The 24,175-nt window shown below is 38.5% G+C and overlaps 3 protein-coding genes across 4 annotated transcripts; all 3 read left to right on the top strand.

Annotated features, from left to right (window-relative positions):
• The first annotated feature begins 324 nt into the window (after positions 1-324).
• On the top strand, positions 325-7,977 carry cant1a (calcium activated nucleotidase 1a). 2 transcript variants are annotated; one of them, XM_038277443.1, is made up of 4 exons: positions 325-461; positions 6,000-6,662; positions 6,841-7,044; positions 7,130-7,977. In XM_038277443.1, the coding sequence occupies exons 2-4, from the start codon at positions 6,023-6,025 to the stop codon at positions 7,498-7,500; spliced, it is 1,215 nt and encodes a 404-aa protein (XP_038133371.1). In that variant the 5' UTR covers positions 325-461; positions 6,000-6,022; the 3' UTR covers positions 7,501-7,977. The 2 variants fall into 2 exon arrangements, with proteins under 2 accessions (XP_038133371.1, XP_038133370.1); XM_038277442.1 differs by lacking the exon at positions 325-461 and adding an exon at positions 3,786-3,942.
• Positions 7,978-8,124: 147 nt separating this feature from the next.
• lgals3bp.1 (galectin 3 binding protein, tandem duplicate 1) lies at positions 8,125-11,508 on the top strand. The gene is made up of 6 exons (XM_038277439.1): positions 8,125-8,261; positions 8,410-8,500; positions 8,670-8,873; positions 9,034-9,168; positions 9,829-10,117; positions 10,201-11,508. The coding sequence occupies exons 2-6, from the start codon at positions 8,419-8,421 to the stop codon at positions 11,282-11,284; spliced, it is 1,794 nt and encodes a 597-aa protein (XP_038133367.1). The 5' UTR covers positions 8,125-8,261; positions 8,410-8,418; the 3' UTR covers positions 11,285-11,508.
• Positions 11,509-19,592: 8,084 nt separating this feature from the next.
• Positions 19,593-23,608, top strand: LOC119778278 (galectin-3-binding protein A-like). Its single transcript, XM_038277440.1, has 6 exons — positions 19,593-19,729; positions 20,728-20,806; positions 20,967-21,167; positions 21,319-21,453; positions 21,537-21,834; positions 21,917-23,608. Exons 2-6 carry the CDS (start codon positions 20,728-20,730, stop codon positions 22,995-22,997), a joined length of 1,794 nt encoding a protein of 597 aa, XP_038133368.1. The 5' UTR covers positions 19,593-19,729; the 3' UTR covers positions 22,998-23,608.
• The last annotated feature ends 567 nt before the right edge of the window (positions 23,609-24,175 follow it).

The following is a 24,175-nucleotide window of genomic DNA, read 5'->3' as shown; positions in this document are numbered from 1 at the left end:
AAGAAAAAAAATTATAATTTGAGGTAAGGAAAGTAGGCAAAATTTCGATTGCACCTGAACGCAACTGGTACATTTCTTGTGACATAGAGGGTTAGAAGCCCGACTCCTCTTTAAGATCCTATATATTTGGCACAATTCTTTATGGCCCTAAACAACTCTTCGTTTCTAGCTAATTCTAACGGATATCGATGGTATATTTTTATAATGGTTACGTTTAAATCCAAAAATTAATGAAAACTGTGTCTTCTGTCATTTTATTGAAATCCATCAACTTCCAATTTTGATGGAAAGGAACTGGCGCGCCTAGTCGGCTCGGTTACGAACCACACATCAGTTGACACGTCGCTTTCGTCATCGGTCATGACAGGAAGTAGGGACCGCTTGTGAGTAAAGAAGGGAAAAGGAAGCGACGTGATAATGACAACCGAAGCCTGCTGTCAAATGAGGATTTAAGATCTGAGGTGAGTTTTATAGATGTTCCTTTAGTCATATGGGATTTATCACGGCATAGTTGCTTTTAATAAGCTATATGGCAGAACACAAAACCGGATAACATAGCTTTAGAGATGTGTGTGTGGCAGTGGCGAACATATGTCCGTCCCTTTACCTACAAACTACGTGAACACATCAATATGTAACATTATATGACTTCCTTCTATCCTTCCTAACAGCCTATATTAAGCTTTTGTAGTTTGTATCTTTGGTTATTTAATATTACCGTCTGTAATGAGTCCCGGATATAAACCTGAAACGTCCTGGAGCAGAGCACTAACTGGACAACACATCCATTAAATTGCCTTCATCACTTCAGGTGTCTGATAGGTAAACGACTGAATGTTACCTTCACGGATGCCGTTCCGTGTTGGAAGTTTTAGCTTCAGTTGATTCAGAATCAGCTATATTGGCCTGGTTGTATAGAGAATAAAGGGATTTCTAATTAAATAGGAAAACTTTTTAGAAAATAATAATTGAAGTTCATTGATCTCACATTGGAGAAATTGACCTCTGCATTTTGGCAGTATCTGGAAATGAGTTTCGAACTCACAACCTCAGCATTCCAAGCTTTATGCCCTAACCACTAGGCCGCCACTCCCCCAGATGCATTTCCAAGGAGGTTGAAATGAGCAGTATGTGCATATTTGCACATGTGTGCGTAGTCATTTGTTTTTTTAATGTTCAAATAAAGTAAACATGGAGGTTGTGATTGAGCCAAAATGATTTTTTGTTTGTTTCACAGCAGTGTAGCCAATGACAGGCTATGAGGTGTTGATTGTGTTAATCAGAGTAACTGTCCAGGGGAAGAAACTCTCTCTTCCATTTTCCAGATTGTCTGCCGAGATGACAGTTGTGATCCTCTCTGCAGTTGGGATCTGTTTCATTTTTTGAATGAGAAACGCAACGATGGACAAACTGGCAGCATTTAGTCTGTCGATATGTGAAAGTTTATGAGCTGCCTTTTTTAGAATATTCTAATACAATTTAATGCAACCCCAAACCATTAGAAAAAAAAAAAACATTTTTATTTAAACAAATAGTCAAATAAAAGTAACAAAAATCATTTTATAACATTATCAACATGCTATATTTCACCAGGAAAAAAATGTACCATGTGATGTAAATTCTTTTTATTTATAGACTTGAGTAAAAACAAAAAACCGGTTGTTTTTTAAAGTCTTTTTGTACAGCATGTTATATCGCTTTGCCTTTCTGTTGCAAACTGATGCTAGCTGGTTATTTAGGCAGATATGCTTCAAGGATCATATCAACAAGCGTTGCTTTACTAAAAGCAACATGTGGTTTTGTATTTGTAAAAAAAAAAAAAAAAAAAGAAATCCTTCTAAGCTAAGGAAAAATGTCTGGATTCCCCTTAAGCCAGGAAATGCAATGTACAGGGAAGGCTAAAACTAAACACTACACATTTGGGATCTTATTTAGTGGAAAACTTTCAGTATTTTGAAAGTGTAGAGTTTTTAAAACCTTCGTTAAACCTTAATAGGCTAACTAATCCTTGCATATTAATCGGTAAAAGTGAAAACTATTTTTCCCCAGCTTAAAGGAATAGTACACCCAAAACATGATTAGCCTTCATTTTGCTGTCTGCTGACATTCAAATAATGGAGGTCTATGGTGCCTGAGACAGAAAGGTCCATAAAAGTCCACAAAAATGTGTCAATATTCCTCCATACTGCTCGTCCAATGTATTCCAAGTGTAAATTTCGAGTAAATTCTGGATGCTACCCACTCAGGACACTTGGAATACATTGGACGAGCAGTATGGAGGAATATTGACACGTTTTTTGTGGACCTTTATGGACCTTTCTGTCTCGGTCACCATAGACCTCCATTATTTGAATGTCAGCAGACAGCAAGAAGCCTCCCAGATCTCCAGATGCACTTGAGATATCAAAAAAGTACTCCAGGGTGTTGTTCAGCATGGGGGTGAGTAGAAAATGAAGGCTAATCATGTTTTGGGTGTACTATTCCTTTAATCTCAGCTGGTGTACATCAAACCCCAACATACTGCATTTTCATCATCTTTGGTGAAATTAATGAAAACTTAATTAACCTAATTGTCTACAAACCATAGTGAATACGCAAGACTTAGTAAATATTTGCTTAATAATGTGCTTCTAAAAATGCTGAAAAGAGCCCTCAATCAGCAGTGAGTCCAGTAGAGGGCAATATTTGATTTAATTCCGATTAGGCTGTAAAATCACCTCCTGTCTCTGATTCTTTCTCTGAAGTTGGTTGCAGCTTTCTGTGAATGGAGGTGAGCTGCAAAAATTTAACTTGCATGTAAAAACTACATCTAATAGGGGGTGTTTATTTATATCAACCAGCAATAGAGAGGTTGACAACCACTGTTTTCATCACTCAAGTTGTTTATTTGTTTGTTTTTTGCCAGAACAGCTCAATGATCTTACCACATCTCGGTTTGTCCTACGGTTTCAGGAACTGAAAAGCAGACATGCAGGTCTTTAGGTCATGTGTTTCTTAGTAATGCATCAGATTGTCAAATTGATAGTTGATAGCCAAACCTGTTATGTTGTTTTTGTCCTCCTGAAAACAAGGGAGTGCAATCAGAAAAGATTTAATTGGCACATATGAAGTTCTCACTAATTTTCTTTCCAAAACCAAAAACTAAATGTATTGATTCTTAATTCGTCTATATTTTTCTTTTGTGCCACATACTGCAGACTGGCCTCACCATAACCCTGTGTTGAAAGAAGGCACAAGATCAAACCTCTGCAAAAGGCTTATTTCACTTCTCATGGTTTAAGTTTCTAAACTTATGAATAATTTTTATGTATTTTTCTTTCAATTGCTTGGGGGGGAAAAACACAATTCCCCATAAAATATACTCTGATTATAAAACATTCCTTGTGTGCCCTTTGGATACAGACTAGAATTTCCTTCTGACCCAAAGCCTAGAAGTAGTTGGTCAGTAATTGATAGAGGGTTCTACAGGTCAGGAATATGGACTATGCTGTTCCAAACAGAGTGATCTATGGCCTCAATAAGCTCACGCCGTTCAGAGTGATGGTTGCATCACAGCGACAGCCCTCTTATGTAAAATCCATTCAAAGATTTGCGTTTGTTTTCTCCTTACCAAGGTGCCGCATTTCACCTCTCACCTGCTTGTGCTCTTGTTCAGACTACAAATGCCTCCCTAACCCCTCCTCCTTTATGGATTACTCTGATGAATTATAACTAATTAAACCAGCTTGGTCAAGTTAAAGATTTGCCCCTTTGCACTGGGTGGTAATCTTCCCAGTGTAGGCAAAGTTCACAAGCTTTGTGCTTAAACAGCTCGCAGTCATGGCTGCACAGCAGACCGTCAGGGAGCAGAGGGAGAGTTTGGAGCTCAGATCTGACTGCGGGGGTCTTCTTTGGCGACTTCAATGACTCAGGTTAAGAACTCTGGAGGGCGGAGGCGAAGAGGTAAGATCAGGTTTTTGTGTGGGGTTGGAGAGGAGCTGTTGGTGTGGCCCCTGATGCCGCGGATATAATGGGCCACTCTCTGGCTGGGATCCCTGTAATGAAAGGGGCTTTCAGATTGGGGTCCCATGTTGGAAAAATGCAGGATGTGTTTAGGCCGAGTCAGAAGCTCCCAAAGCAAACAGAGCTTCTGCTCATATTTACAGAAATCCACATATTCTTATTAAACCAATGCTCCAATAAGTTATGTCCATAAGATCTAAAAAAAGAATCCACATTTAAAGAGATCAAATCAATTACATTTATTTGGATTTTTTTTTTTTAAAGGCATAGTTGTAGTTTATATGTATGTTAATGTGAGTGCAGCACCCCCCACTCTCATTGGCTTTAAAACCGTGGAAAGAGGTTAAAGGTTAAATGTCATTAATAAGTCATTACTAAAATCCACCATTTAAAAACAAAAAAGTTTATTGTTTCGTATAGTCACACATCTGAATAAAATCGAAAAGAAATTTGATTTTAGACATTTCTGTTTGATATGAAGGATTTTTAACAAATTTGTTACCCTGGCAACAATTTCAAAGTCAAATTAGGCAGCTGGAGCAGTATTTCTTGGTTTACCCAAGGGGACCTTTAGATGTGATCACCTCCTCCTGATCTCCATGCAGACGAAGCGCATTGGTAGCTGCTTTGATTTTCGCCCCACCTATTGCTGCACCTTTCAGAAAAGTTAACTATATGCAGCCTGGACTGAAGGCTGGACTCAGAAAGAAGAGGGTATGAAAGTAATACTAGTGATGTTTAAAAAGACGTCTGGACAAAATGTATTTCTTAAAGTAAAGCTAAAAAAGAAATATGTTCATTTGTACATAAAAAGTTCAGAAAATAAGATATTACAGAATAAGTCATCATCTTTATTTAAAAGACATTTTCTTTGCTCTTTTTTTTTATTTGTTCATTGGATCTCTGTCATGAAGTGTAATAGCGTCTACTTGCTGCTAAGAAAACAGGTGTAGCCACCACTTCGTTTGTGATGAGTTGGCAGGAATAAGGATCAAATCAACATGTGCTTAGAAAGGGTAATTAAACAAAACAAAACAAAAAGCAAGGACAGAAACTTGTGTAACCAGAATGGTAACAACCAGCATCCTGTCAACTCTACCGGTAGAGCCTGATCTCAAGTCTGTCTCAAGAAATTTTAATATTCTTGAAAGTTGAAGGTATTTCAGTAAATCCTTTCAAAATGTAAATCTAACATTCCTTTCACCATGTGTGATAAAGAAATGTGAGAAGAATATTTATGTGACTGTGCACTGAAAATGGGTTTGGGTTTTCTTTTTTTTTCTTTTTTTTGCATGATTTGTTGCACCATTGCAGAATAAGATTGCGTAAACAGCATGTAGCTCTGCTATGGCGTTGAAGTCAGTGGTACACAAATGGGGATAATTGACTTTTGACTAGAAAACAAGAGACTGGTTCAGCATCTCTTTAGCTTAGATAGGGAGAAATAGACCATTTAAAACTGTCTCTAGCAGAGGGGAGCTTGGAGCCAAGGAGTCGGTTGTGTCCTTTGTTCTGGATAACAATCACTCTGTAGGAATCCATGTTTCTTTGTGACATATTTTTCTTCTTAACTTTCCATTAAAATGGTTGGAACCGATTCTCTAGTGAACAGCCCAATTTCTTTGTGATTATATTTTATGGCTAACCCTCCTTGTAGATAACGTCAGTGAGCCTTAAAACCTGTCAAGCCAGCAGTTTTCCCTGTGATCATGTCTGCCACGTGGCAGAGTGACAATAATATTTTTTCGTTAACATGAAAAACTATTGATTGGACTTGTTTAATATTCTGTTTGTTGTTTTTTTTAAGGAGCATAATTTTATATACCAGCCATATTCATCAAAGTTAAAATAAGTACTTTAAATGATCTGTGTCTAACAAAAAAACTTTTATTTTGTTGACCTCCTTCATTGAGAAACACCCAAACAGGCAGGCTTACTGTAAATTTGAACGATAATGTTGATAAGTTGTTTGAGTTGTCATCCATCTCTCTCCGTAGGTCACTCCAGGCCTCCGTCCTCCATGCCTGCCTCTCCAGGCTACACTCGACTGGAGCAGAATGAGTCTATGAACCCGTTGCGTATCTCTGTAGGAGGCCTCCCCATGCTGGCTTCCATGGCCAACCCCACCGACCCCCGTTTCAGACTCAAGTGGCGGCCCATCGTGGCTGTGACACTCTCCCTGGCTCTGGTTCTGCTGCTCTTAATGCACTTCAGCTCAGGCCGCTCGTACGCCTCGCAGGGCTGGAGACCCTGCCGCGGAAGCTCTGTCAGAGACACTGATTCACAGTACAACGACACTTACCCTCTGACTCCGCCAGAGCGTACGTCACTGGGGATGCGCTACCGCATCGGGGTCATCGCTGACCTGGACACAAACTCTGCCAGCGAGAAGAAGCTGACGTGGTTCAGCTACATGCGGAGGGGGTATCTCCTGGTGTCACAGAGTGGAGATAAGGTGGCTGTTGAGTGGGACACAGACAGGGTGGTTCTGGAGAGCCACCTGTCAGAGAAGGGGCGGGGCATGGAGCTGTCTGACCTGGTGGTGTTCAATGGCAAACTCTACTCTGTTGATGACAGAACGGGCATCATCTACCACATAGATGGAGACAAGGCTGTGCCCTGGGTTATATTGACCGATGGGGATGGAAGTGTCGCCAAAGGTATGAGGATGGACTTTTTCCATGCAGTAATATTTTAAACCAAAACAAGTAATTTTTTATTGAGACTTCCAAGGACAAGAATGTGTTTTTCTTTTGGCTTTGAAGATTGGTTTAGGGAAAGGTAACCTTTTTGATCAGTACTTTGTCAGTTAAATGTAGTTCTGCTTTTTCTTGGCAGGGTTTAAAGCGGAGTGGCTGGCAGTAAAGGATGAACATTTGTACATCGGTGGTCTTGGGAAGGAGTGGACGACCACCGAGGGCGAGTTTGTCAACAACAACCCAGAGTGGGTGAAAGTGGTAGGGTTCAGGGGCGATGTGCAACATGAGAACTGGGTTCCCCGGTATAAATCCATGAAGCTAGCTGCAGGGATCGAGCCACCAGGTGAGGAAGATTTGCCTGGGGGATTCTTTTGTTCCCACTTTCTTTCTCTTCCTTTGCTTCATTTACTCTTCATTTGTCTCCGCAGGGTATTTTATTCATGAGTCGGCCGCCTGGAGCGACTCCCTCCAGCGCTGGTTCTTCCTCCCTCGCCGCGCCAGCAAAGAACGCTACGAGGAGACGGCGGACGAGCGCCGCGGCACCAACCTTGTCCTGAGCTGCTCGCCGGACTTTAAAGACATCAAAGTGAGCCATGTGGGGCCACTTCTTCCCACTCACGGCTTCTCCTCGTTCAAGTTCATCCCCAACACGGATGACCAAATCATTTTAGCGCTCAAGTCTGAGGAAGACGCGGGAAAGATTGCGACGTACATCACAGCCTTTACACTTGACGGACGCATTCTTTTGCCTGAAACTAAGATTGGTGATGAGAAATATGAAGGGTTAGAGTTCATATAGAGGGCTCGGAGATGGAGATCATAGCTCTGGAGGCCAACGCACTGTGGTGCAAGTTTGTTTACAATCCAGTCACTGCACACTTACTGCTACCCAGAAACCCATCTCTCATGTCTCTGAAAGGTTGTCTTGTGGGTTCTGGGATTGTGTAAGACCGTTCCAGCATTGTCAGCCAGTTTAGTGGGGGATGGATTTTGACAGTACTGTAACTTTTGTTTTAATGAATGTATAGAAATGATTTATGGAAATGTTGTTTGGGTTCTTTTTTCTTTTAGTAAATGATGCACATACTGACTAACGTTATATATTTGTTTTCCTTTGCTCCGATGTGAACACTCGACACATGTATTTTGTCTGAATACAATCTGAAGGATGATTTTTTTTTTTTTTCTTTTTTTTGAAAACTGAAATTGTGCTCTATGGGATTTTTTTCTTTTGTTTAAGGACTGGAGGGGGCTCACAGTAAAATATTGGTTCCTATTTTCTGAATCTTGTCTCTTTACTTGTGCGCTTGGGAGGGTCAGATGTTTGCAAATGTGTTTAGGAAAAAATAATTTGACCCTAAACAACTCTCAGATCCCTGCGGAGTTGTGCAACAGCTTTCTGGTTCTGCTTTAAAGCTAAATGAAACTTAGAGATTGTGGGAGTAGGCAAGAACAGAGAGCAAATATATCCAGCATCCCCCACTGTCCCCACTCTTTAGCTACTGTGAAGTTTAAGCAGACCTAAAGAGGGGACGCAGTGGAGACTTGGACGGAGCAAAGGTAGGTGTCTTTATTAGAGATGGCTTGATATACAGATATATAATCTTTAGATGTATATTTATATTAATGCATTGCAGTCAGAATGTTTTATTGACTTAATCCAACTAAAAAGTCTTTATTTTTTTTGTTTTGTTTTGTTTTACTTTAGGATTTAAACATGTTGCCTCCTCAAAATCTACTTGCTTTTATTCTTCCTGTCCTGTACGTCTCCGGAGGAGCGTACAGGCTTGACATTCTCAGTAAGTTATCCCAGTTGCTCTTCACTTGGGGGGGGCAGCTTATTTATGTAAAAACAAAATTTCTTTCGGGTGAATGCTGGAGTGTTTCATATTGTGACTGTGGGTCCTGAGCCATTTTTTACGACTTTGTGGCCTTTTTTAACTACTGTATGTCTATTTTTGCCTTTAGAGCAGAACTCTGAGCCAAATGAAGGCAATGTGAGGTTGTTTGGTTCTGACAGCCCCTCAGAGGGCCGTGTTGAGGTCTTCCACGATGGGAAATGGGGAACTGTGTGTGACGACAACTGGGATATTACTGAAGCTGAGGTGGTTTGTCGTCAGCTCAACTTCCCTGGAGCCAAATCTGTTGTCGTTGGGAAGGACTATGGACCAGGTGCCCTTTGCTTTTGTTTCTCCTCCACCAGATGGCAGTAAAAAGTGCAGATTTCTTGATTTTAGAGCAGCATTTTCATTTCTCAATCTATGATTTTTTTTTTTGTGTGTGTGTGTGTGTCCTGTATATTTATTTCTTTTTAATGTTTTTACCATTGTAGCATCTGGACCAATTTGGCTTGATGAAATTACCTGTGAAGGGCGGGAGAAGGAGCTCGTGTCTTGCAGGTTTAGTGGATGGGGAATAACTGACTGCTCCCATAAAGAGGATGTTGGTGTTATCTGTGAAAGAGGAAGTAAGTTAGGAAAACATATTCCAAGCACTCATGGGAAATTAAGTCTTGTTTTATCTATAAGTGCAACTCATTTCATGCTGAGAGGGACAAATACAAAAGTATTTGTTTACATATGTGTTATACAAGTATATGATGTTGATCCCTGGTTTAGATAGCTGAATATAAACTGTATAGCAGGACAGTATTACATGAAGTGGGTTAGAAAATAAGTCCATCAGCTGAAAAGTGCGCAATTCCCTTTCATAAAGAGGAAAGAAGCATGCATGCAGTTCAAGTCATGCAGGTGGATGTTAAATAATGTCCTTTAGCTGATTATTTTACTTTAAAGACCACTTTTGCTGCATAGCAGAACCTATAATCTTATGATAAACCCTGATGGAAAGGTATTATGATAATAATGAGTATCCAGTTGAGGTGGAACTAAGGGTGGATGAATGGCCATGGAGGTCAGCAGAGGGAGGCTTCCTATAGAGATATTCAAAGTGTTCAAACCTCTTCGCTTATTTATAACTCAAGCATTGAAATCTATCCATTTCAATCCGTCTCCTAAGAATATTTCAATGGTGACCCTTATGACGGAACTGCTTCCATTCAGAGATAACAAAGATCTCTTCTTCTCTTCCACTCCTCTGGCTGATTACGGTATTTGTTTGATTCCAGGTGATCTGACAACAGATGACTCTACTCACTCACTGGACCACAGCATTGGTCTCTCAGGTGACCTTGGTCAGATCTTTGACAACGGTACGGCTTGTGATTTTTGGATCATCTTTCAGACCCCTAGTGGAAACAGAAAGGATGATGGGACACCAGAGATGACTGAGACTACAATTTGTGCACACAAAGCGATCCTCATGTTGTATCCATACTTCAGTGCTTCAGTGGAAGCAAATAACATCACAATTATGGTGAAAAAACCCTGCCAGCCGTATTTAATCTCTTTTATCAGGTAAGCTTGAGCTAATTTGTTATATTTTTCATTTTAAACCACTTTTTTTCTTTATATATAATTCCCAATCTGTTCCTTCATAGGTATCTCTACACCCGTAAGACTGATGTAACCCATTCCTCTGCCATGTGCCTCCATCAGCTTGCTTCAGACTTCGGAGTAAAACAGCTGATGGAGGACATAGGCCGCCTCTTCTCTAAAATCCTCCCAGATGATGCTTCCTTTTACTCCCAAGTTTCACTTTACAAATATGCAGTCGAGTCAAAGGACCTTGTCCTTGAGGAAAACTGCATCCAGTATCTGGCCTGGAACTTCCAAAACCTCACAGGTTCCCCTGTTTGGGCCAGTCTTCCTGGAGAACTCCTTCGTTCCCTACTTGTCCGCTCAGATTTGGTGGTACCTGATGAGTATTATTTACTTCAGACTCTGGAAAACTGGATCACAACCAATGCAGACTCCCTGACTTCAGAAAGCCAGGCCGACTTGCTCCGTCTGGTCCGTTTCCCCATGATTCCTGCCGAGAAGCTGTATGAGCTGGGCTCCACTTCTCCTCTCTATAAGACTCACAGGGATGTTTACCTTGACAGTGTCTTGAAAGCATATCAGTTCAATGTTCTACTCTACAATAATCAAACCAAATCACAGTTAGGCAAGGAAAGTGATGATTATAAACCAAGAATCTACACAAGTGAGACCTGGAGCATTGAAATTGATCCTATTACCAAACCTTCGGGGTCTCGAAGACAAAACCAGTACTCATCTTACGAATATAGAAACCGCTATGGTCATTATTATCCAAGTCCTACTTCATCCCCTCAAAACAAACAGCTGATAACACCTCTCCACAACAGCCTTCTGTTTAAGAACAACATGATCACCTGGGATGTAAATGTCTTCAAAACCCAGAGTGACTGTTCAAGGTACGGTGTACGGTGTGAATCTATTCCTGCAGTCAGACTGGCCCGCAGAAACCGGTATTCGTCAGAAAGCAGCGTAGTCTTCCGTAACCGCCTCCTGATGATCTGCCAAAACAAGTATGTCGCTCAGATACAAGGGTTCAAAGAGACCATGGCTTATGTGATTTCAAACATTACCCAGGTCCTTGCCTATCCCTGTCCTGACCACAAGTACACTTACAGGTTTGTGGTGAGACCTGAGTATCTGTGATCCAATGAAAGGAGATAAGGAGATGGCATAAAATAATAATAAAAACAAGCATATTTTTCACCTTATATCAAGTTCAGCATATTTGAAAAACCAATAAGCCTCCCATTTAATTGTTGCTTTGATTCCTAATCAGTGATTTAAATGATTAAAAATCAGACTGAATATCAATCAACAATAATATATTTATATGTATTATGATTTTGAAAATAAAATGACTCCAGAAATAAATGTCTGAGACTGCACTCTATAGAAATGTGCTGAGAGGATGGATGGATGGATGGATGGATGGATGGATGGATGGATGGATGGATGGATGGATGGATGGATGGATGGATGGATGGATGGATGGATGGATGGATGGATGGATGGATGAGCTTTAATTGGATGTACTCTCAAAGTAAGTTGTCTCAAGGTTGTCTGAAACCAAGCCCATTTTAGTTAAGAGGTAGTTTGATCTGGTATATTTGTACTGAAACATAAGGAAATGTGCAGTACAGTGGTGTGGTACCATCATTACCACACAACTACAACACAGAGCTGCACCTATCATATATCAAAGTTATACACAGGTTGTTGGAAAATGACCAACAAAGAGTTATACAGTAGTACAATAAAGTCAAAAGTGCTCACCTTCTTCTCTTGTGTAAAAATACAGTTGTCTCCAGACATGGACACAATTATTGTAAATAATTATGGAAAGAAAAACCTTCAATGGTCAGAAATAACTTCAATCTGAACAAAGTAACACATACACAAAGTTTTTTGTCTTGTATGGACGTAAGTGCACATCCAAAGAAGGTGTACATGTTATGTACCCATGTTTATGTTAGGTGTTTATGTAATGTGCTTATGTTAGGTGTATGTTATGTGCTAAGATCTCAGGAGGAGATCTTAGATGGATCAGAACCCCTCTGTAAATCTTGAGTGGGTATTCCTTAGTCCACAAAGGAACATGAATATGGCTGTACACAGACATACATCTAACATCCAATCTGATGGAGCTTGAGATGTACTGCAAAGAAAAATATAGGTCACTACCTAAAGATAGGCGAGCTAAGCTTGTTGGATCAAATATGCACGTAATCGATAAGCACCTAACACATACACCTGACATATACACAAAAACATATGCATAGACACAAACTTATTTTTGGCACTAATGGAACCCCCCGTAAGTGAACACACAAAAAGTCAAACATTACTTTTTAACCATGCTTCAACAGACTAGAAAATAAACTCATGAAATAGGAATGGACAAAAATGATGGTACCATTAACATTACAACCTTCTGAGGCAATCACTGCAATACATTTTTTGATTATTGTGTTCATAGGGAGAATACAAAAAACAAAAATACTGATCTGGTTAGGCTTAGATTTAACTGAAAGGAAGTCCTGCATAAGCAACTGAATTTTTAAAGCTCTGGTATTCACAGCACTAAAGTGGCAAATAGCTTTAGAATTTAAAAAGAAATTAAAACATAATAAATGTGTAAATTTAAATTCTAATAAAGGGGGAGTGTCTGCATATGCAGATCCATCATCTAAAATGTTTTCCAGCCTCCTGTCTTTATCCATCTCCCTATCATTGTTTTTCTATTAACAATCTGTGCCCTAATTTGATAAAAAAGTAAGCAGTAGAAAGTGCAAATATATGTTTTCAAATATAGAGTGTAAAAATCCTCAGAAAAATGAATACTCAAGTAAAGTAGACACACCAAAACAAGGTACTTAAGTACTATAAAAATATATAAATACCTACTTACTTACTCTACACTATTACTCAGACTTTGTTTTATAGCTCAAGTAGTTTTAACTATAAAAGCATTCAACAAAACTAAACCACAGTGAATATGATAAACTTTAAGAATAAAACTGTTTTCATGTTGATAAAGCCTTACACTCTGTGAAAGCAATGCCACGCAAAAAGTAGGAAGAAGTTGATTTTCTGCACCAAACCATCCAGGCCTGCTGACAGAACGCAATGTATGTAATAAAATGGCTGAGCAGAAAAATTGAGTCATCATTCATGCAAGGCTGCATTGTGCAATCTCCCCGGTGAAGGATCTTTTCCAGGTTTGGAAACATGTACCTTTAGAAAAACCCTTTCTAACTGAACAGTGGTCAAAAGACATGCTCATTGAGCATTAATTACAGACTCATCAAATAAAACATTGAGTGTGACAGTTCCCCCCTCCTACTGGAACGTGGGATATTCCCAAACGTTTTTTTTTCCCCAGCAAATAAGGGCGGTTTTATAGTCTTCTTTCATTTCCCACAGCCCCCAGTCATTGCAGTATTCAGGTCTGCATGCAAGGACATGTCAGCTGGTATTGGCCCTGTCTAGAACAGTGACTAACGGAGGTTTTAGAGATGTCTGTGGCTTTAACAAGCTGGTTGATCGCATGCAAAAATGGATGACCGCTGTGTTAATTTAATGATGACTTCTCCATTATGCCCTTTTAAATATGTCTAAACAATGAGTTTGGTTAAAATGGCAAAGTGTTAATAACAAACAGAACTATATGGTTAAAAAAAAAAACATAGTTTGTGTTCGCTGGACAAATATATGTTTGTAAAATGTATGTGAAACCCATTTAACAGGAAACTGATATTGGAATGATACACAATCCATAACCAACATACTATGCTTTAAAAAAGTCTTTCAGTTAAATTGAGGTTATATTAGGTTTTTGAACTATAATATTACCTATCATGGCAGTGTCTTTCTGAACATCTTTTGACATATCCACTAACCGTTATACAGGAACTTCAGCGCTCTTTTTCCTTGGCAGTTGGCAGGTACATCAACAGGTTGCTTCATGCTTCCGCTTTTTGTGACTCAATGCCAGGAAGCTGTAAAAAAAATAAAAGTGCAATCAAGTGATTTGAAATCAAATAAGTATTTAAGATGTTTTTAGCCTTTTTCTTTAATCAGTCATTCCTATAACAATTATACGATTGCATCTTAATGAAAATGTTTTTAGATTCCAATAAAGAGGTTGGATTTTTCTCTGAAACCATTAATTAACTGGCACTTAATATACTGGTTAAGTTTTACTAGCTCGACCCAAGCATGATTACTGGATTAATGAACTGTTCTCACTCAACAAAGCGGATTAGAATATCTAAAAAGTAACATATTGTGTCCCGATATAAAGGAATGGATTTTTTTTTAAATGTCCCCGGCAAATTTTTATCACGGAAAGGGTAACTAAGCCATTTCTAATGTTTGGGAGTGACTGAGTCATAATGACAGCCACTGTCCACAGATGGAATAAACATGGAAGTCATGAACCTTCCCAGAGGTGGTCATCATAATAAACTTTTCCACAAAATAAAAGCACCTCAAACCCTCTGAGGAGATTACAAGAGACTGTGCAAAGACAGCCAAAACCCACTGATGATCACCAAAAAAGATTAATGTCATGAGCTGTTCTAGACAGGGGCTAACAGGGGCCAGTGCCCCTATAGAACTGGTCCTGGCCACTGCCATAGCCCCTGTACTAAAACACACAAATCAGAAATGTAATGTAAGTAGGTCAAATTTGAAGTGAGAAAATTTGCAGATGTAAAAAAATGCTTTATGTTTAAAAAAAGAAAGGGGGAAAATAAGTAATAAATAATAAATAGTTTTTTTTCTATTAGATCAAAAGTGTGCAACCGTGGCTTAATTCACATAGTGAGCAATGCACTCTTGCTAGAGATTTTTTTATGTGTGTGTTATTCTTTTACTTGAATCCTATCTAAATAAAACTTAATAAAAATAAAATAAAATATTGTGTGGACTGAGACTTTTATGTCACAGGTGAAACAAATGCAACATTTAAGCAAAGAAAAACAAACAAATTTGATTAAAGTTAAGCAAGGAGAATGCAGTGTGATGGTATGGTGATTTAATTCTTTATTATCTCAGTTATATCCCATGATCAATTTAACATTAAATTCTGCATTAGGTAAAATATAACAGATGCAGAATGTCAAATTAAATGTTTGTGGCCTTTAAGTCATACTTCCTCTGGGTTTGCACAAACACATTACATTAACAATACAACATGTGAATGGATAAAAGGTAAGGTGGGAAAGTTGCTTTCTAAACAGGTCAAAACATGCTTTAATTTATTCCTGTGCTGTTGTGCAACAAGCTTTAACTGTCAGCAAAGTTGACTGCAAATTAAACGGAAAGCTAAACTTTATTGGGTACAACTGTGACATTGATTGTTAAAGCAAACAGCAAGGTTCAAACCAAGCATAACGAAGGGGACTCTAAAGCAGTGTTTTTCAACCCTGTTCCTCAAGGCACACTGATCTGCATGTTTTAGATGTTTCCTGTCACGTCTTGGTTGTGGTTTAGAGGACCTAAATGCAGAGGCAAAGAGGCTGAGGTGAATTCTTGTAGTTTTAATGATGAAAATAGTTAACAAAGACAGGAATCCAAAAATCCAACTAAAAATGTAACACAGACCAGAACCATGGAGACATCAAGGCAAAACACGCACAAGGATCCAGGGAGAGACGAGGTGAGAACGACAACAGCGATGACAGGACCAGCAACAACAAGGAACCAACAAGGAGTGACTGCAGAGGGAGAGTATTGCTCTGTTCAAAAACCTGGGATGCGTCCTTAGAAGGCCAGATTCGAAGGCCGATTACGTCATAGCTCGGCGCCGAGGTCTGGTCGGATTCCAAGAGTCCTTGTTATGCGGCCTTAAAATGCATCCTTCTTTTTGCCCGATTTGAAGGACGGTCCGATGTATCCTTGCTATCCTTGGTTTACCCAGGATTCATTGTGAGACCAAGCAAGCCGGCTGCTCCGTGATCAGAGGAAAGGTTGCTTGGCGCCGAACAGTGGTGAAAATTGGAAGTTCAGTTTAATATAATACAAGTCTGTGAATAGATTCGTCTGAAATGAATGAAAATAGTTGTTTTAATGGTTATTGAGTCAGATATGTGGCTGTAATGTTTGGTTTATCTAAAGGTTTTTATCTTAGGGTGACCAAACGTCCGTATTTCCCGGGACATATCCGTATTTCACGTCCTGTCCCGGGCGTCCCGGGTTTTTTTTTAGAAAGTGAGGAAATGTCCTGATTTCACTGCGCACGCCGCTCCGTGTGACGTAATCCCTGAGCCGCGTCAGTGCAGGCAGCCCTGCTCTTAATCAGAGGCTCTGTTCAAAAACCTGGGCTGCATCCTCCAAGGACGCGATCTATCTAGACTGGATCCTTGAAAGTCCTTGAAAATAAGGAGGCCGGAAGAGTTTTGGCTGTAAATTCGAACAGGTCAACCCTTCGACGGGTTTTACCGCCGTATGCTCTGTTGCTTAGCAACCGTGAAAGTTGACACACAAAGCAGGAAAAGAATGAATACCGAGGTTTTCAAAACTGTTTGTTTATTTATTTATTTTTTTTAAAGTTAAAGCGAACAAAGACTACACTCACAAGAATCCAGAGTGGGATAAAGGTTCCAACCACTGGGAGCAGGAACAAATAAAATCAAATGTAATGATAGAAACTTTAGTCAGTTAAATAACATGCTGATGTCATTCTGCACATCTCTGATGTTGCTGCTACTTTCAAATATCCATTACTTAAAAATGTCCATAGCTGCATATTGGTTATTAATTCTCCAGTTTTAAATTGTTAAAACACTTTACAGAATTTTATTTTTTATATTTTAACTTTTCCCTATTATGTTATTCTTATACATTTCTCTAAGGTCCTCATTTGTGTGACCATTTTCAATAATCTTTTTGCTGCTGTAAATCTGCCCATTGTGGGACAATAAAGGGATTTTCTATTCTATTCTATAAAAGGGTTAGAAATATATAAGTAAATCTAAACAATGTATCTACAAAATATATCTGCAAAATCTCTAATATTCAACAACAAAAAATACTTAGTTAAGCATATTGTGCAAAACAACAATAAAAAAATTAAACTCCTATCAGATTTATAGTCCCCACGCTGCAGATCTATTAGAATCTGTCCTTAAATTACAGCCAAACTCATTTACACAGTAACAGATAAGAACCTTTAGATAAACCAAACATTACTGCCACATATCTGACTCTATAACCATTAAAACAAGTATTTTCATTCATTTCAGACGGAACTATTCACAGAGTTGTATTATATTAACTTCCAATTATCACCACTGTTCTGCGCCAAGTAACATTTCCTCTGATCACGGAGCAAATCCCGATGATGAGACATCTGTTCTTTCAATCAATCCCCCCCCCCAAATGAAAATATGGTCACCCTATTTTATCTGTTACTGTGTGAATGGGTTTGGTTGTAATTTAAGGACAGATTCTAATAGATCTGCAGAGTGGGGACTATAAATCTGATAGGAGTTTAATGTTTTTATAGCTGTTTTGCACAATATGCTTAACTAAGTTCTTTTTTTTTTTTGTTGAACATTAGAGATTTTGCAGATATAATTTTGTACATACATTATTTAGATTTACTTATATATTTCTACCCCTTTATAGAATAGAATAGAAAATCCCTTTATTGTCCCACAATGGGCAAATTTACAGCAGCAGAAAGATTATTGAAAACGGTCACACAAATGAGGACCTTAGAAAAATGTCTAAGAATAACATAATAGGGAAGAGTTAAAATATAAACAATACAATAATGTAAAAACAATATAAAACTGGAGAATAAATAACCAATATGCAGCTATGGACATTTTTACAGTGATGGATATTTGAAAATAGCAGCAACATCAGAGATGTGCAGAATGACAGCAGCATGTTATTTAACTGACTAAGGTTTCTATCATTACATTTGCTTTTATTTGTTCATGCTCCCTGTGGTTGGCACCTTTATTCCACTCTGGATTCTTGTGAATGTAGTCTTTGTTCACTTTATAATCAAAAATATTTTTTTTTATTATAAGTTTTGAAAATTTCGGTATTCATTCTTTTCCTGTTTTGTGTGTCAACTTTCACGTTTGCTAAGCAACAGAGCATACGGCGGTAAAACCCGCCGAAGGGTAGACCTGTTCGAATTCACAGGCAAAACACTTCCGGTCTCCTTATTTTCACGGACTTCGAAGGATCCAGTCCAAGTAGACCGCATCCTTGGAGGATGCAGCTCAGGATTTCGAACAGAACCTATATGTACAGTAGCTGACTGAGATAATGGCAGGGCTAACGAGCTGACAAGGAGCAGGTGTGAGGGAGCCAAGGGGATAGGAACACACACAAGAGGGCAAAAGAGAACAAGAGAAAAACCTGAGAACTAGCATAAATCTAGAAACTACAACTAAATAGGAATTAAACCAATAAAACTAGGAAACATGGAGCAAAGTAAAGCACAACAAAACCAAAACCATGACATTTCCCTGCTTCAGCACACCTGATTCAGAGAATTGGAGCTAAAAAAAAAAAACTTTTAATCTGCTATCAATTGATATTAGGTGTGTGACAGCCTGGAAATATCCATGGCTGTGTCCGAACATCCGCCCTTAACCCCTAGATCCCTCAATCACTATATAGAGTGGGGAACACATAGTGGACTTTATAGTGACTCAGTTAAAGTTATAGAGGACGATCTTTTATGGATCATCTAAATAAGTGGTTTTCCTTTGCAAATCATTCTGGTAATATGTTTATGTAAGGCCGTCCTATTTGCTTGCCTTTCTGTTTTAAAGGTTTAAAATGTTTTAAATCAGGTTGGGTCAAGATCCGGACCACTGTTTTCTAATCCGTGACGGGAACCTGAAGTTTGCAGTGTTAACTGAACTGTGAAGATTGTCTAATTTTGCTGTGGTTATGGAGTTGCTGTTGTTCTCGCTCATTTATGGCAATGTCTTTTCTCCGTTGTAGGCTTGTGGGATATATGAATAGCACTGGTTGTAATATTGAGACTCTATGTGCCAGATTTCTTCACTAACAGATTTTATATATTAAGCTAACGGAGGTGATGTTTATCGATCTGCCGGGTAATATTTATTCTTAGGATATTGATGATAATATCATCATTAGTATCCTGTATCCTAAACTCATACACTCCTAAATAAAGTTTTTATTCATTTCCTACCCAAGCAAAAAAGAAATCTGTGGAAAAAGATTCGTTTGAGCTTTACCAATTTCTTATCTATCTGGTGTTGTGAAATAAATCTGTCTAGGTTAAAAAAAAAAAAACAGCTTTTGAAATAAACTGAAAGTGAAAGCCGTTATTCTCTGAGTTGTTTTTTTTAACATTTGTTCATTTTACTGATAGACATTTCCAGTAAATCCACCTTCACAATGGCTTTCCTATATTATGTCCATCAAAACAAAGCTGGGAAATCAGGGAGGGATGATAACTCTGGTGACAGAATGTAGGTATAAATGTCACATCTCTTGTTCTCGTCTCTAGATTTTTGCAGGAGAGCTGTTTGAAGAGGAGGCTTAAAAAGAGAAGAGCCACTACAGATAAATATCAGAGGGAAAAAGGTAGGTGTTTTTATATAAAGGAATGATTTTATTCACATATTTAAATGGTATATCCAATAAAATGTTTTGTCAGAAAACAGATGAATTTGAGAATCTCCTTGTCTTTCAGAAAACAAAGAAACTTGTAGGACTTGTTCAAAACATATGGCTTAATGAACAATAGCATGTGGCTTTTTTTAAACATGTGGCAGATGGTGTGGCACACCTTAAACTCCTAACTAATACAACAGAATAAAACTGTGGTCTGTGACCACAAAGGGTCCTTAAACAATAAATAAAATGGGGTGCTACTATTTTAAATATCTTAACTATTTAATAGTGCCACACATGCTTGTAGAAAATATAGCATGCAACAATTATAGTAATTTTTCTTACAGTAAATCAGGGATGACAGTAAGCCGGTGTTACACCATATTCTGTGACTTTTTGTATATTGTGACCCAGGAGGGTCATTGCACAGCTGTCTCAACCCTCGCCACCTGATTAACAATTTGTGGCTGATTAGCACAACTTTCAGGATTTTTGCAAAACTTTCTTTATTTCTACCAAAGGAGTCATACTTTTTCTTGATTAATCTAAATGGAGAAGCTAAAGGCTCAAAATCTACAATACAAAAGTGGCATTTAGTTTTTATTCATGTATATTTTAGATTAGGTTATATTAGTCTATATCTAAAAAAAACATCTTTATTTGAATGTACAAGGTGTAAGAAAACCATATGAGCAAATAGATGTATATATATATATATATATATATATATATATATATATATATATATATATATATATATATATATATATATATAGTACCCACAAGAATTTTCACAGGAAGAAAAAGTACACTGTTCAATTTAAGGGAAATGCTACAGATCTGGAAGTAGAATTCGTACAAATGTATAAATCAAAATTTGGTATTTTCATGCCAAATGTCTGGCAGATGCAGATGTGTAAATTTTATGTCTAAATCAATTTTTTCTCATTTTTTCTGTCTTCACTCAGATGAACTCAGAACCACTTGCTGCTTTTTTCGCTGTGCTTCTGTGTCTCTCAGAAGGGTCCTACCTGTTCCACAATCTCAGTAAGTCATTTAAGTTGTTAGAGACATCTTTGCTTAAAATACATGTTTGGTGTTCAGCCAAAATCAAAAAAATGTGTAGACTTACATTTAATCATACTAATAGTTTTTCATGCATGTATCACTTTTGTCTTTTCTTGTCTTTGTCTGGTTTTGCTTTTAGAAAGAAATGAGCCAAATGAAGGTGATGTGAGACTGTCTGGGTCCAACATAACCTCAGAAGGCCGCGTTGAGATTTACCATGATGGAAGATGGGGATCTGTGTGTGATGACAATTGGGACCTGGATGACGCCCATGTAGTTTGCCGTCAGCTTAACTACCAGAGGGCCATATCTGCCATGTCTAATGGAGTCTATGGACAAGGTGCCATTTTTTCCATTTTTCCTCCACTAGATGGAAGCAAAATACTAGCCATTAATGAAGAGCTGCACTATTAAACTCTCCTCACGTTTGGTCAAGTTCAGTACTTCTTGAAAAGTTTGATATTTGATAGTTATTTCTTCCATTATTGTAGCATCTGGGCCCATCTGGATGGATGATGTCAACTGTAAAGGGACAGAGCAACAACTTTCATCTTGTTCATTCAGAGGGTGTGGAAAGCATGATTGTAGACACGCAGAGGATGCCGGAGTTGTGTGTTACACAGAAGGTAAGTTGATTCTAAGGCAGGAAAATTAATTGTTTTGTCACCACAAACTATTTGTATAATTATTAAATGAGGTTTACTTTTAGTTCTAGATCATAATAAAGCCCTTCACGACTCTATATACTCCCTGGACCACAGCATCACCCTGTCAGATGACCTTGGAAAACTCTTTGACAGCAGCAGCGCTTGTGACTACCTAATAACTTTCCAGACCCCAATAGATAAAATGCACGAGTATGTCCACCCAGAGGAGAATGAGACAACAATCTGTGCCCACAAAGCGATCCTCATGTTATACCCTTACTTCAATGCTTCAATGGGGACTAGTAACATCACAGTCACTGTCAACAAAGCCTGCCAGCCATATCTCTCTTCCTTCATAAGGTGCAGTGACATTTATCTATGCTTGTGTGTTTGTTTTGAATACTTGTTCTTTTGAAAATATTTCACATTTGTTCCTTTACAGGTACCTTTACACCCGTCAGATCAACATGACCAACTCCTCTGCCATGTGCCTCCATCAGCTTGCTTCAGACTTCGGAGTAAAACAGCTGATGGAGGACATAGGCCGCCTCTTCTCTAAAATCCTCCCAGATGATGCTTCCTTTTACTCCCAAGTTTCACTTTACAAATATGCAGTCAAGTCAAAGGACCTTGTCCTTGAGGAAAACTGCATCCAGTATCTGGCCTGGAACTTCCAAAACCTCACAGGTTCCCCTGTTTGGGCCAGTCTTCCTGTGGATCTCCTTCGTTCCCTACTTGTCCGCTCAGATTTGGTGGTACCTGATGAGTATGTTTTACTTCAGACTCTAGAAAACTGGATCACAACCAATGCAGACTCCCTGACTTCAGAAAGCCAGGCCGACTTGCTCCGTCTGGTTCGTTTCCCCATGATTCCTGCCGAGAAGCTGTATGAGCTGGGCTCCACTTCTCTCTATAAGACTCACAGGGATGTTTACCTTGACAATGTCTTGAAAGCATATCAGTTCAATGTTCAACTCTACAATAATCAAACCAAATCTCAGTTAGGCAATGAAAGTGATGATTATAAACCCAGAATCTACACAAGTGAGACCTGGAGCATTGAAATTGATCCTAGTACCAAACCTTCGGGGTCTCGAAGACAAAACCAGTACTTACCTTACGAATACAGACACCCCTATGGTTATTATTATCCAAGTTCTACTTCATCCCCTCAAAACAAACAGCTGAGAACACCTCTCCACAACAGCCTTCTGTTTAAGAACAACATGATCACCTGGGATGTAAATGTCTTTAAAACCCAGAGTGACTGTTATGACTATGGTGTGCGGTGTGAATCTATCCCTGCAGTCAGACTGGCCCGCACAAACTGGTATTCGTCAGAAAGCAGCATAGTCTTCCGTAACCGCCTCCTGATGATCTGCCAAAACAAGTATGTCGCTCAGATACAAGGGTTCAAAGAGACCATGGCTTATGTGATTTCAAACGTTACCCAGGTCCTTGCCTATCCCTGTCCTGACCACAAGTACACTTACAGGTTTGTGGTGAGACCTGAGTATCTGTGATCCAATGAAAGGAGATGGCATACAATAGAACTAAAAACAAGCATAATTTTCACCTTATATCAAGTGAGACCTGGAGCATTGCTCTTAACCCCTTGGAAAAGCCGCCAACATAAAGTCCAAGTCCGAGCACTGACACAACCGACCACAATTATAACGACAAATATGAAGATTTTTCCGATGACGATATCCAATTTTATGACAACACAATAATTTCAATCCCAAAAAATTGTTTTAAAACACTTCTCCACAATAGTCTTATGTTTAGGGTCAAAATGATTGCCTGGGACGCAGATGTCCTAACATCCCAGAGCGAGTGTAATACAAAAGGAGTGCAATGCAATTCAGTTCCTGCAGCAAGGCTGGCTCAGCAGAATAGTGATAACTGGAGGAGTAACATCCGCTTCAATAACCGTGTCTTGCTGAAGTGCCAGAATGGGTACATCTATCAGATTCAGGCCTTTGACAGTATGATGGCATACATCAGTAATGATTCTCAGCCTCTTACTTATCCCTGTCCTAATGACAAGTACATCTATACATTTGTTGTGAGACCTGAGTATGTTTAATCATGTGGGTAAGAAAAAAAATAAAAATTAGTGTGATTGCTTTATATCATAAATGTTTCACTGACTCAGATCAAGAATCAAAAATGCTTGTAAATGTTCTCTTATCCTTTCCTATAATCTGTTGTTTCTATACTTTTATTCTGTATTTCAAAAACATATTTGGGGAAAAGGTTCAAATGATTCAAACTGTCCCCATTGAGTTTTATTGGAATAAAATGTCTGATTAAAAGAATAAATGGAGTAGATTTCTGTATGTCTGTCTGTCTTTTAATAAATAATGATCACATTATTTAAGGTTTGTAAAGTTGTAAATCTTTCAAAATGCTTATCTTCTTTGTCTAAACCATTTATTTGTCCACCAGAAAGCTTAACAGGAAAAATCTTTATAGATTTGTGTTTTTTGATATGTTTTAATTCATAATCCAAAGTGCGATAGTAAGTCTGTCATAGGACTTGAAAAGGGCATTTGGAAAAGAGACGTCCTCACAGTCCTATAGATTTATTAGAAACTTATACCAAGCAAAGACACCAAATATTGCAAGAGTAAGAAGTTGAATATGAAAAAATAGCAAAAGCCGATATTCTTGTTTTTTCAGTTGGTTTGTAGGGCAT

Source organism: Cyprinodon tularosa, unplaced genomic scaffold, assembly GCF_016077235.1.
Source record: "Cyprinodon tularosa strain WSP-4 unplaced genomic scaffold, ASM1607723v1 ctg131, whole genome shotgun sequence".
Classification (NCBI taxonomy): domain Eukaryota; kingdom Metazoa; phylum Chordata; class Actinopteri; order Cyprinodontiformes; family Cyprinodontidae; genus Cyprinodon; species Cyprinodon tularosa.
This window is presented reverse-complemented; position numbering and strand designations above follow the sequence as displayed.

What these genes read in the sequence shown, in the direction of transcription:
- lgals3bp.1 (XM_038277439.1), top strand. Translation starts at nt 8,419, where the DNA reads ATGTTGCCTCCTCAAAATCTACTTGCTTTTATTCTTCCTGTCCTGTAC. An exon ending in TGTTATCTGTGAAAGAGGAA is followed by an intron (nt 9,169 to 9,828) that starts GTAAGTTAGGAA and finishes GTTTGATTCCAG; the next exon opens with GTGATCTGACAACAGATGAC. An exon ending in TATTTAATCTCTTTTATCAG is followed by an intron (nt 10,118 to 10,200) that starts GTAAGCTTGAGC and finishes GTTCCTTCATAG; the next exon opens with GTATCTCTACACCCGTAAGA.
- cant1a (XM_038277442.1), top strand. Translation starts at nt 3,903, where the DNA reads ATGACTCAGGTTAAGAACTCTGGAGGGCGGAGGCGAAGAG. An exon ending in TGGAGGGCGGAGGCGAAGAG is followed by an intron (nt 3,943 to 5,999) that starts GTAAGATCAGGT and finishes CTCTCTCCGTAG; the next exon opens with GTCACTCCAGGCCTCCGTCC. An exon ending in TGCAGGGATCGAGCCACCAG is followed by an intron (nt 7,045 to 7,129) that starts GTGAGGAAGATT and finishes TTGTCTCCGCAG; the next exon opens with GGTATTTTATTCATGAGTCG.
- LOC119778278 (XM_038277440.1), top strand. Translation starts at nt 20,728, where the DNA reads ATGAACTCAGAACCACTTGCTGCTTTTTTCGCTGTGCTTCTGTGTCTC. An exon ending in CTACCTGTTCCACAATCTCA is followed by an intron (nt 20,807 to 20,966) that starts GTAAGTCATTTA and finishes TTTTGCTTTTAG; the next exon opens with AAAGAAATGAGCCAAATGAA. An exon ending in AGTTGTGTGTTACACAGAAG is followed by an intron (nt 21,454 to 21,536) that starts GTAAGTTGATTC and finishes GTTTACTTTTAG; the next exon opens with TTCTAGATCATAATAAAGCC.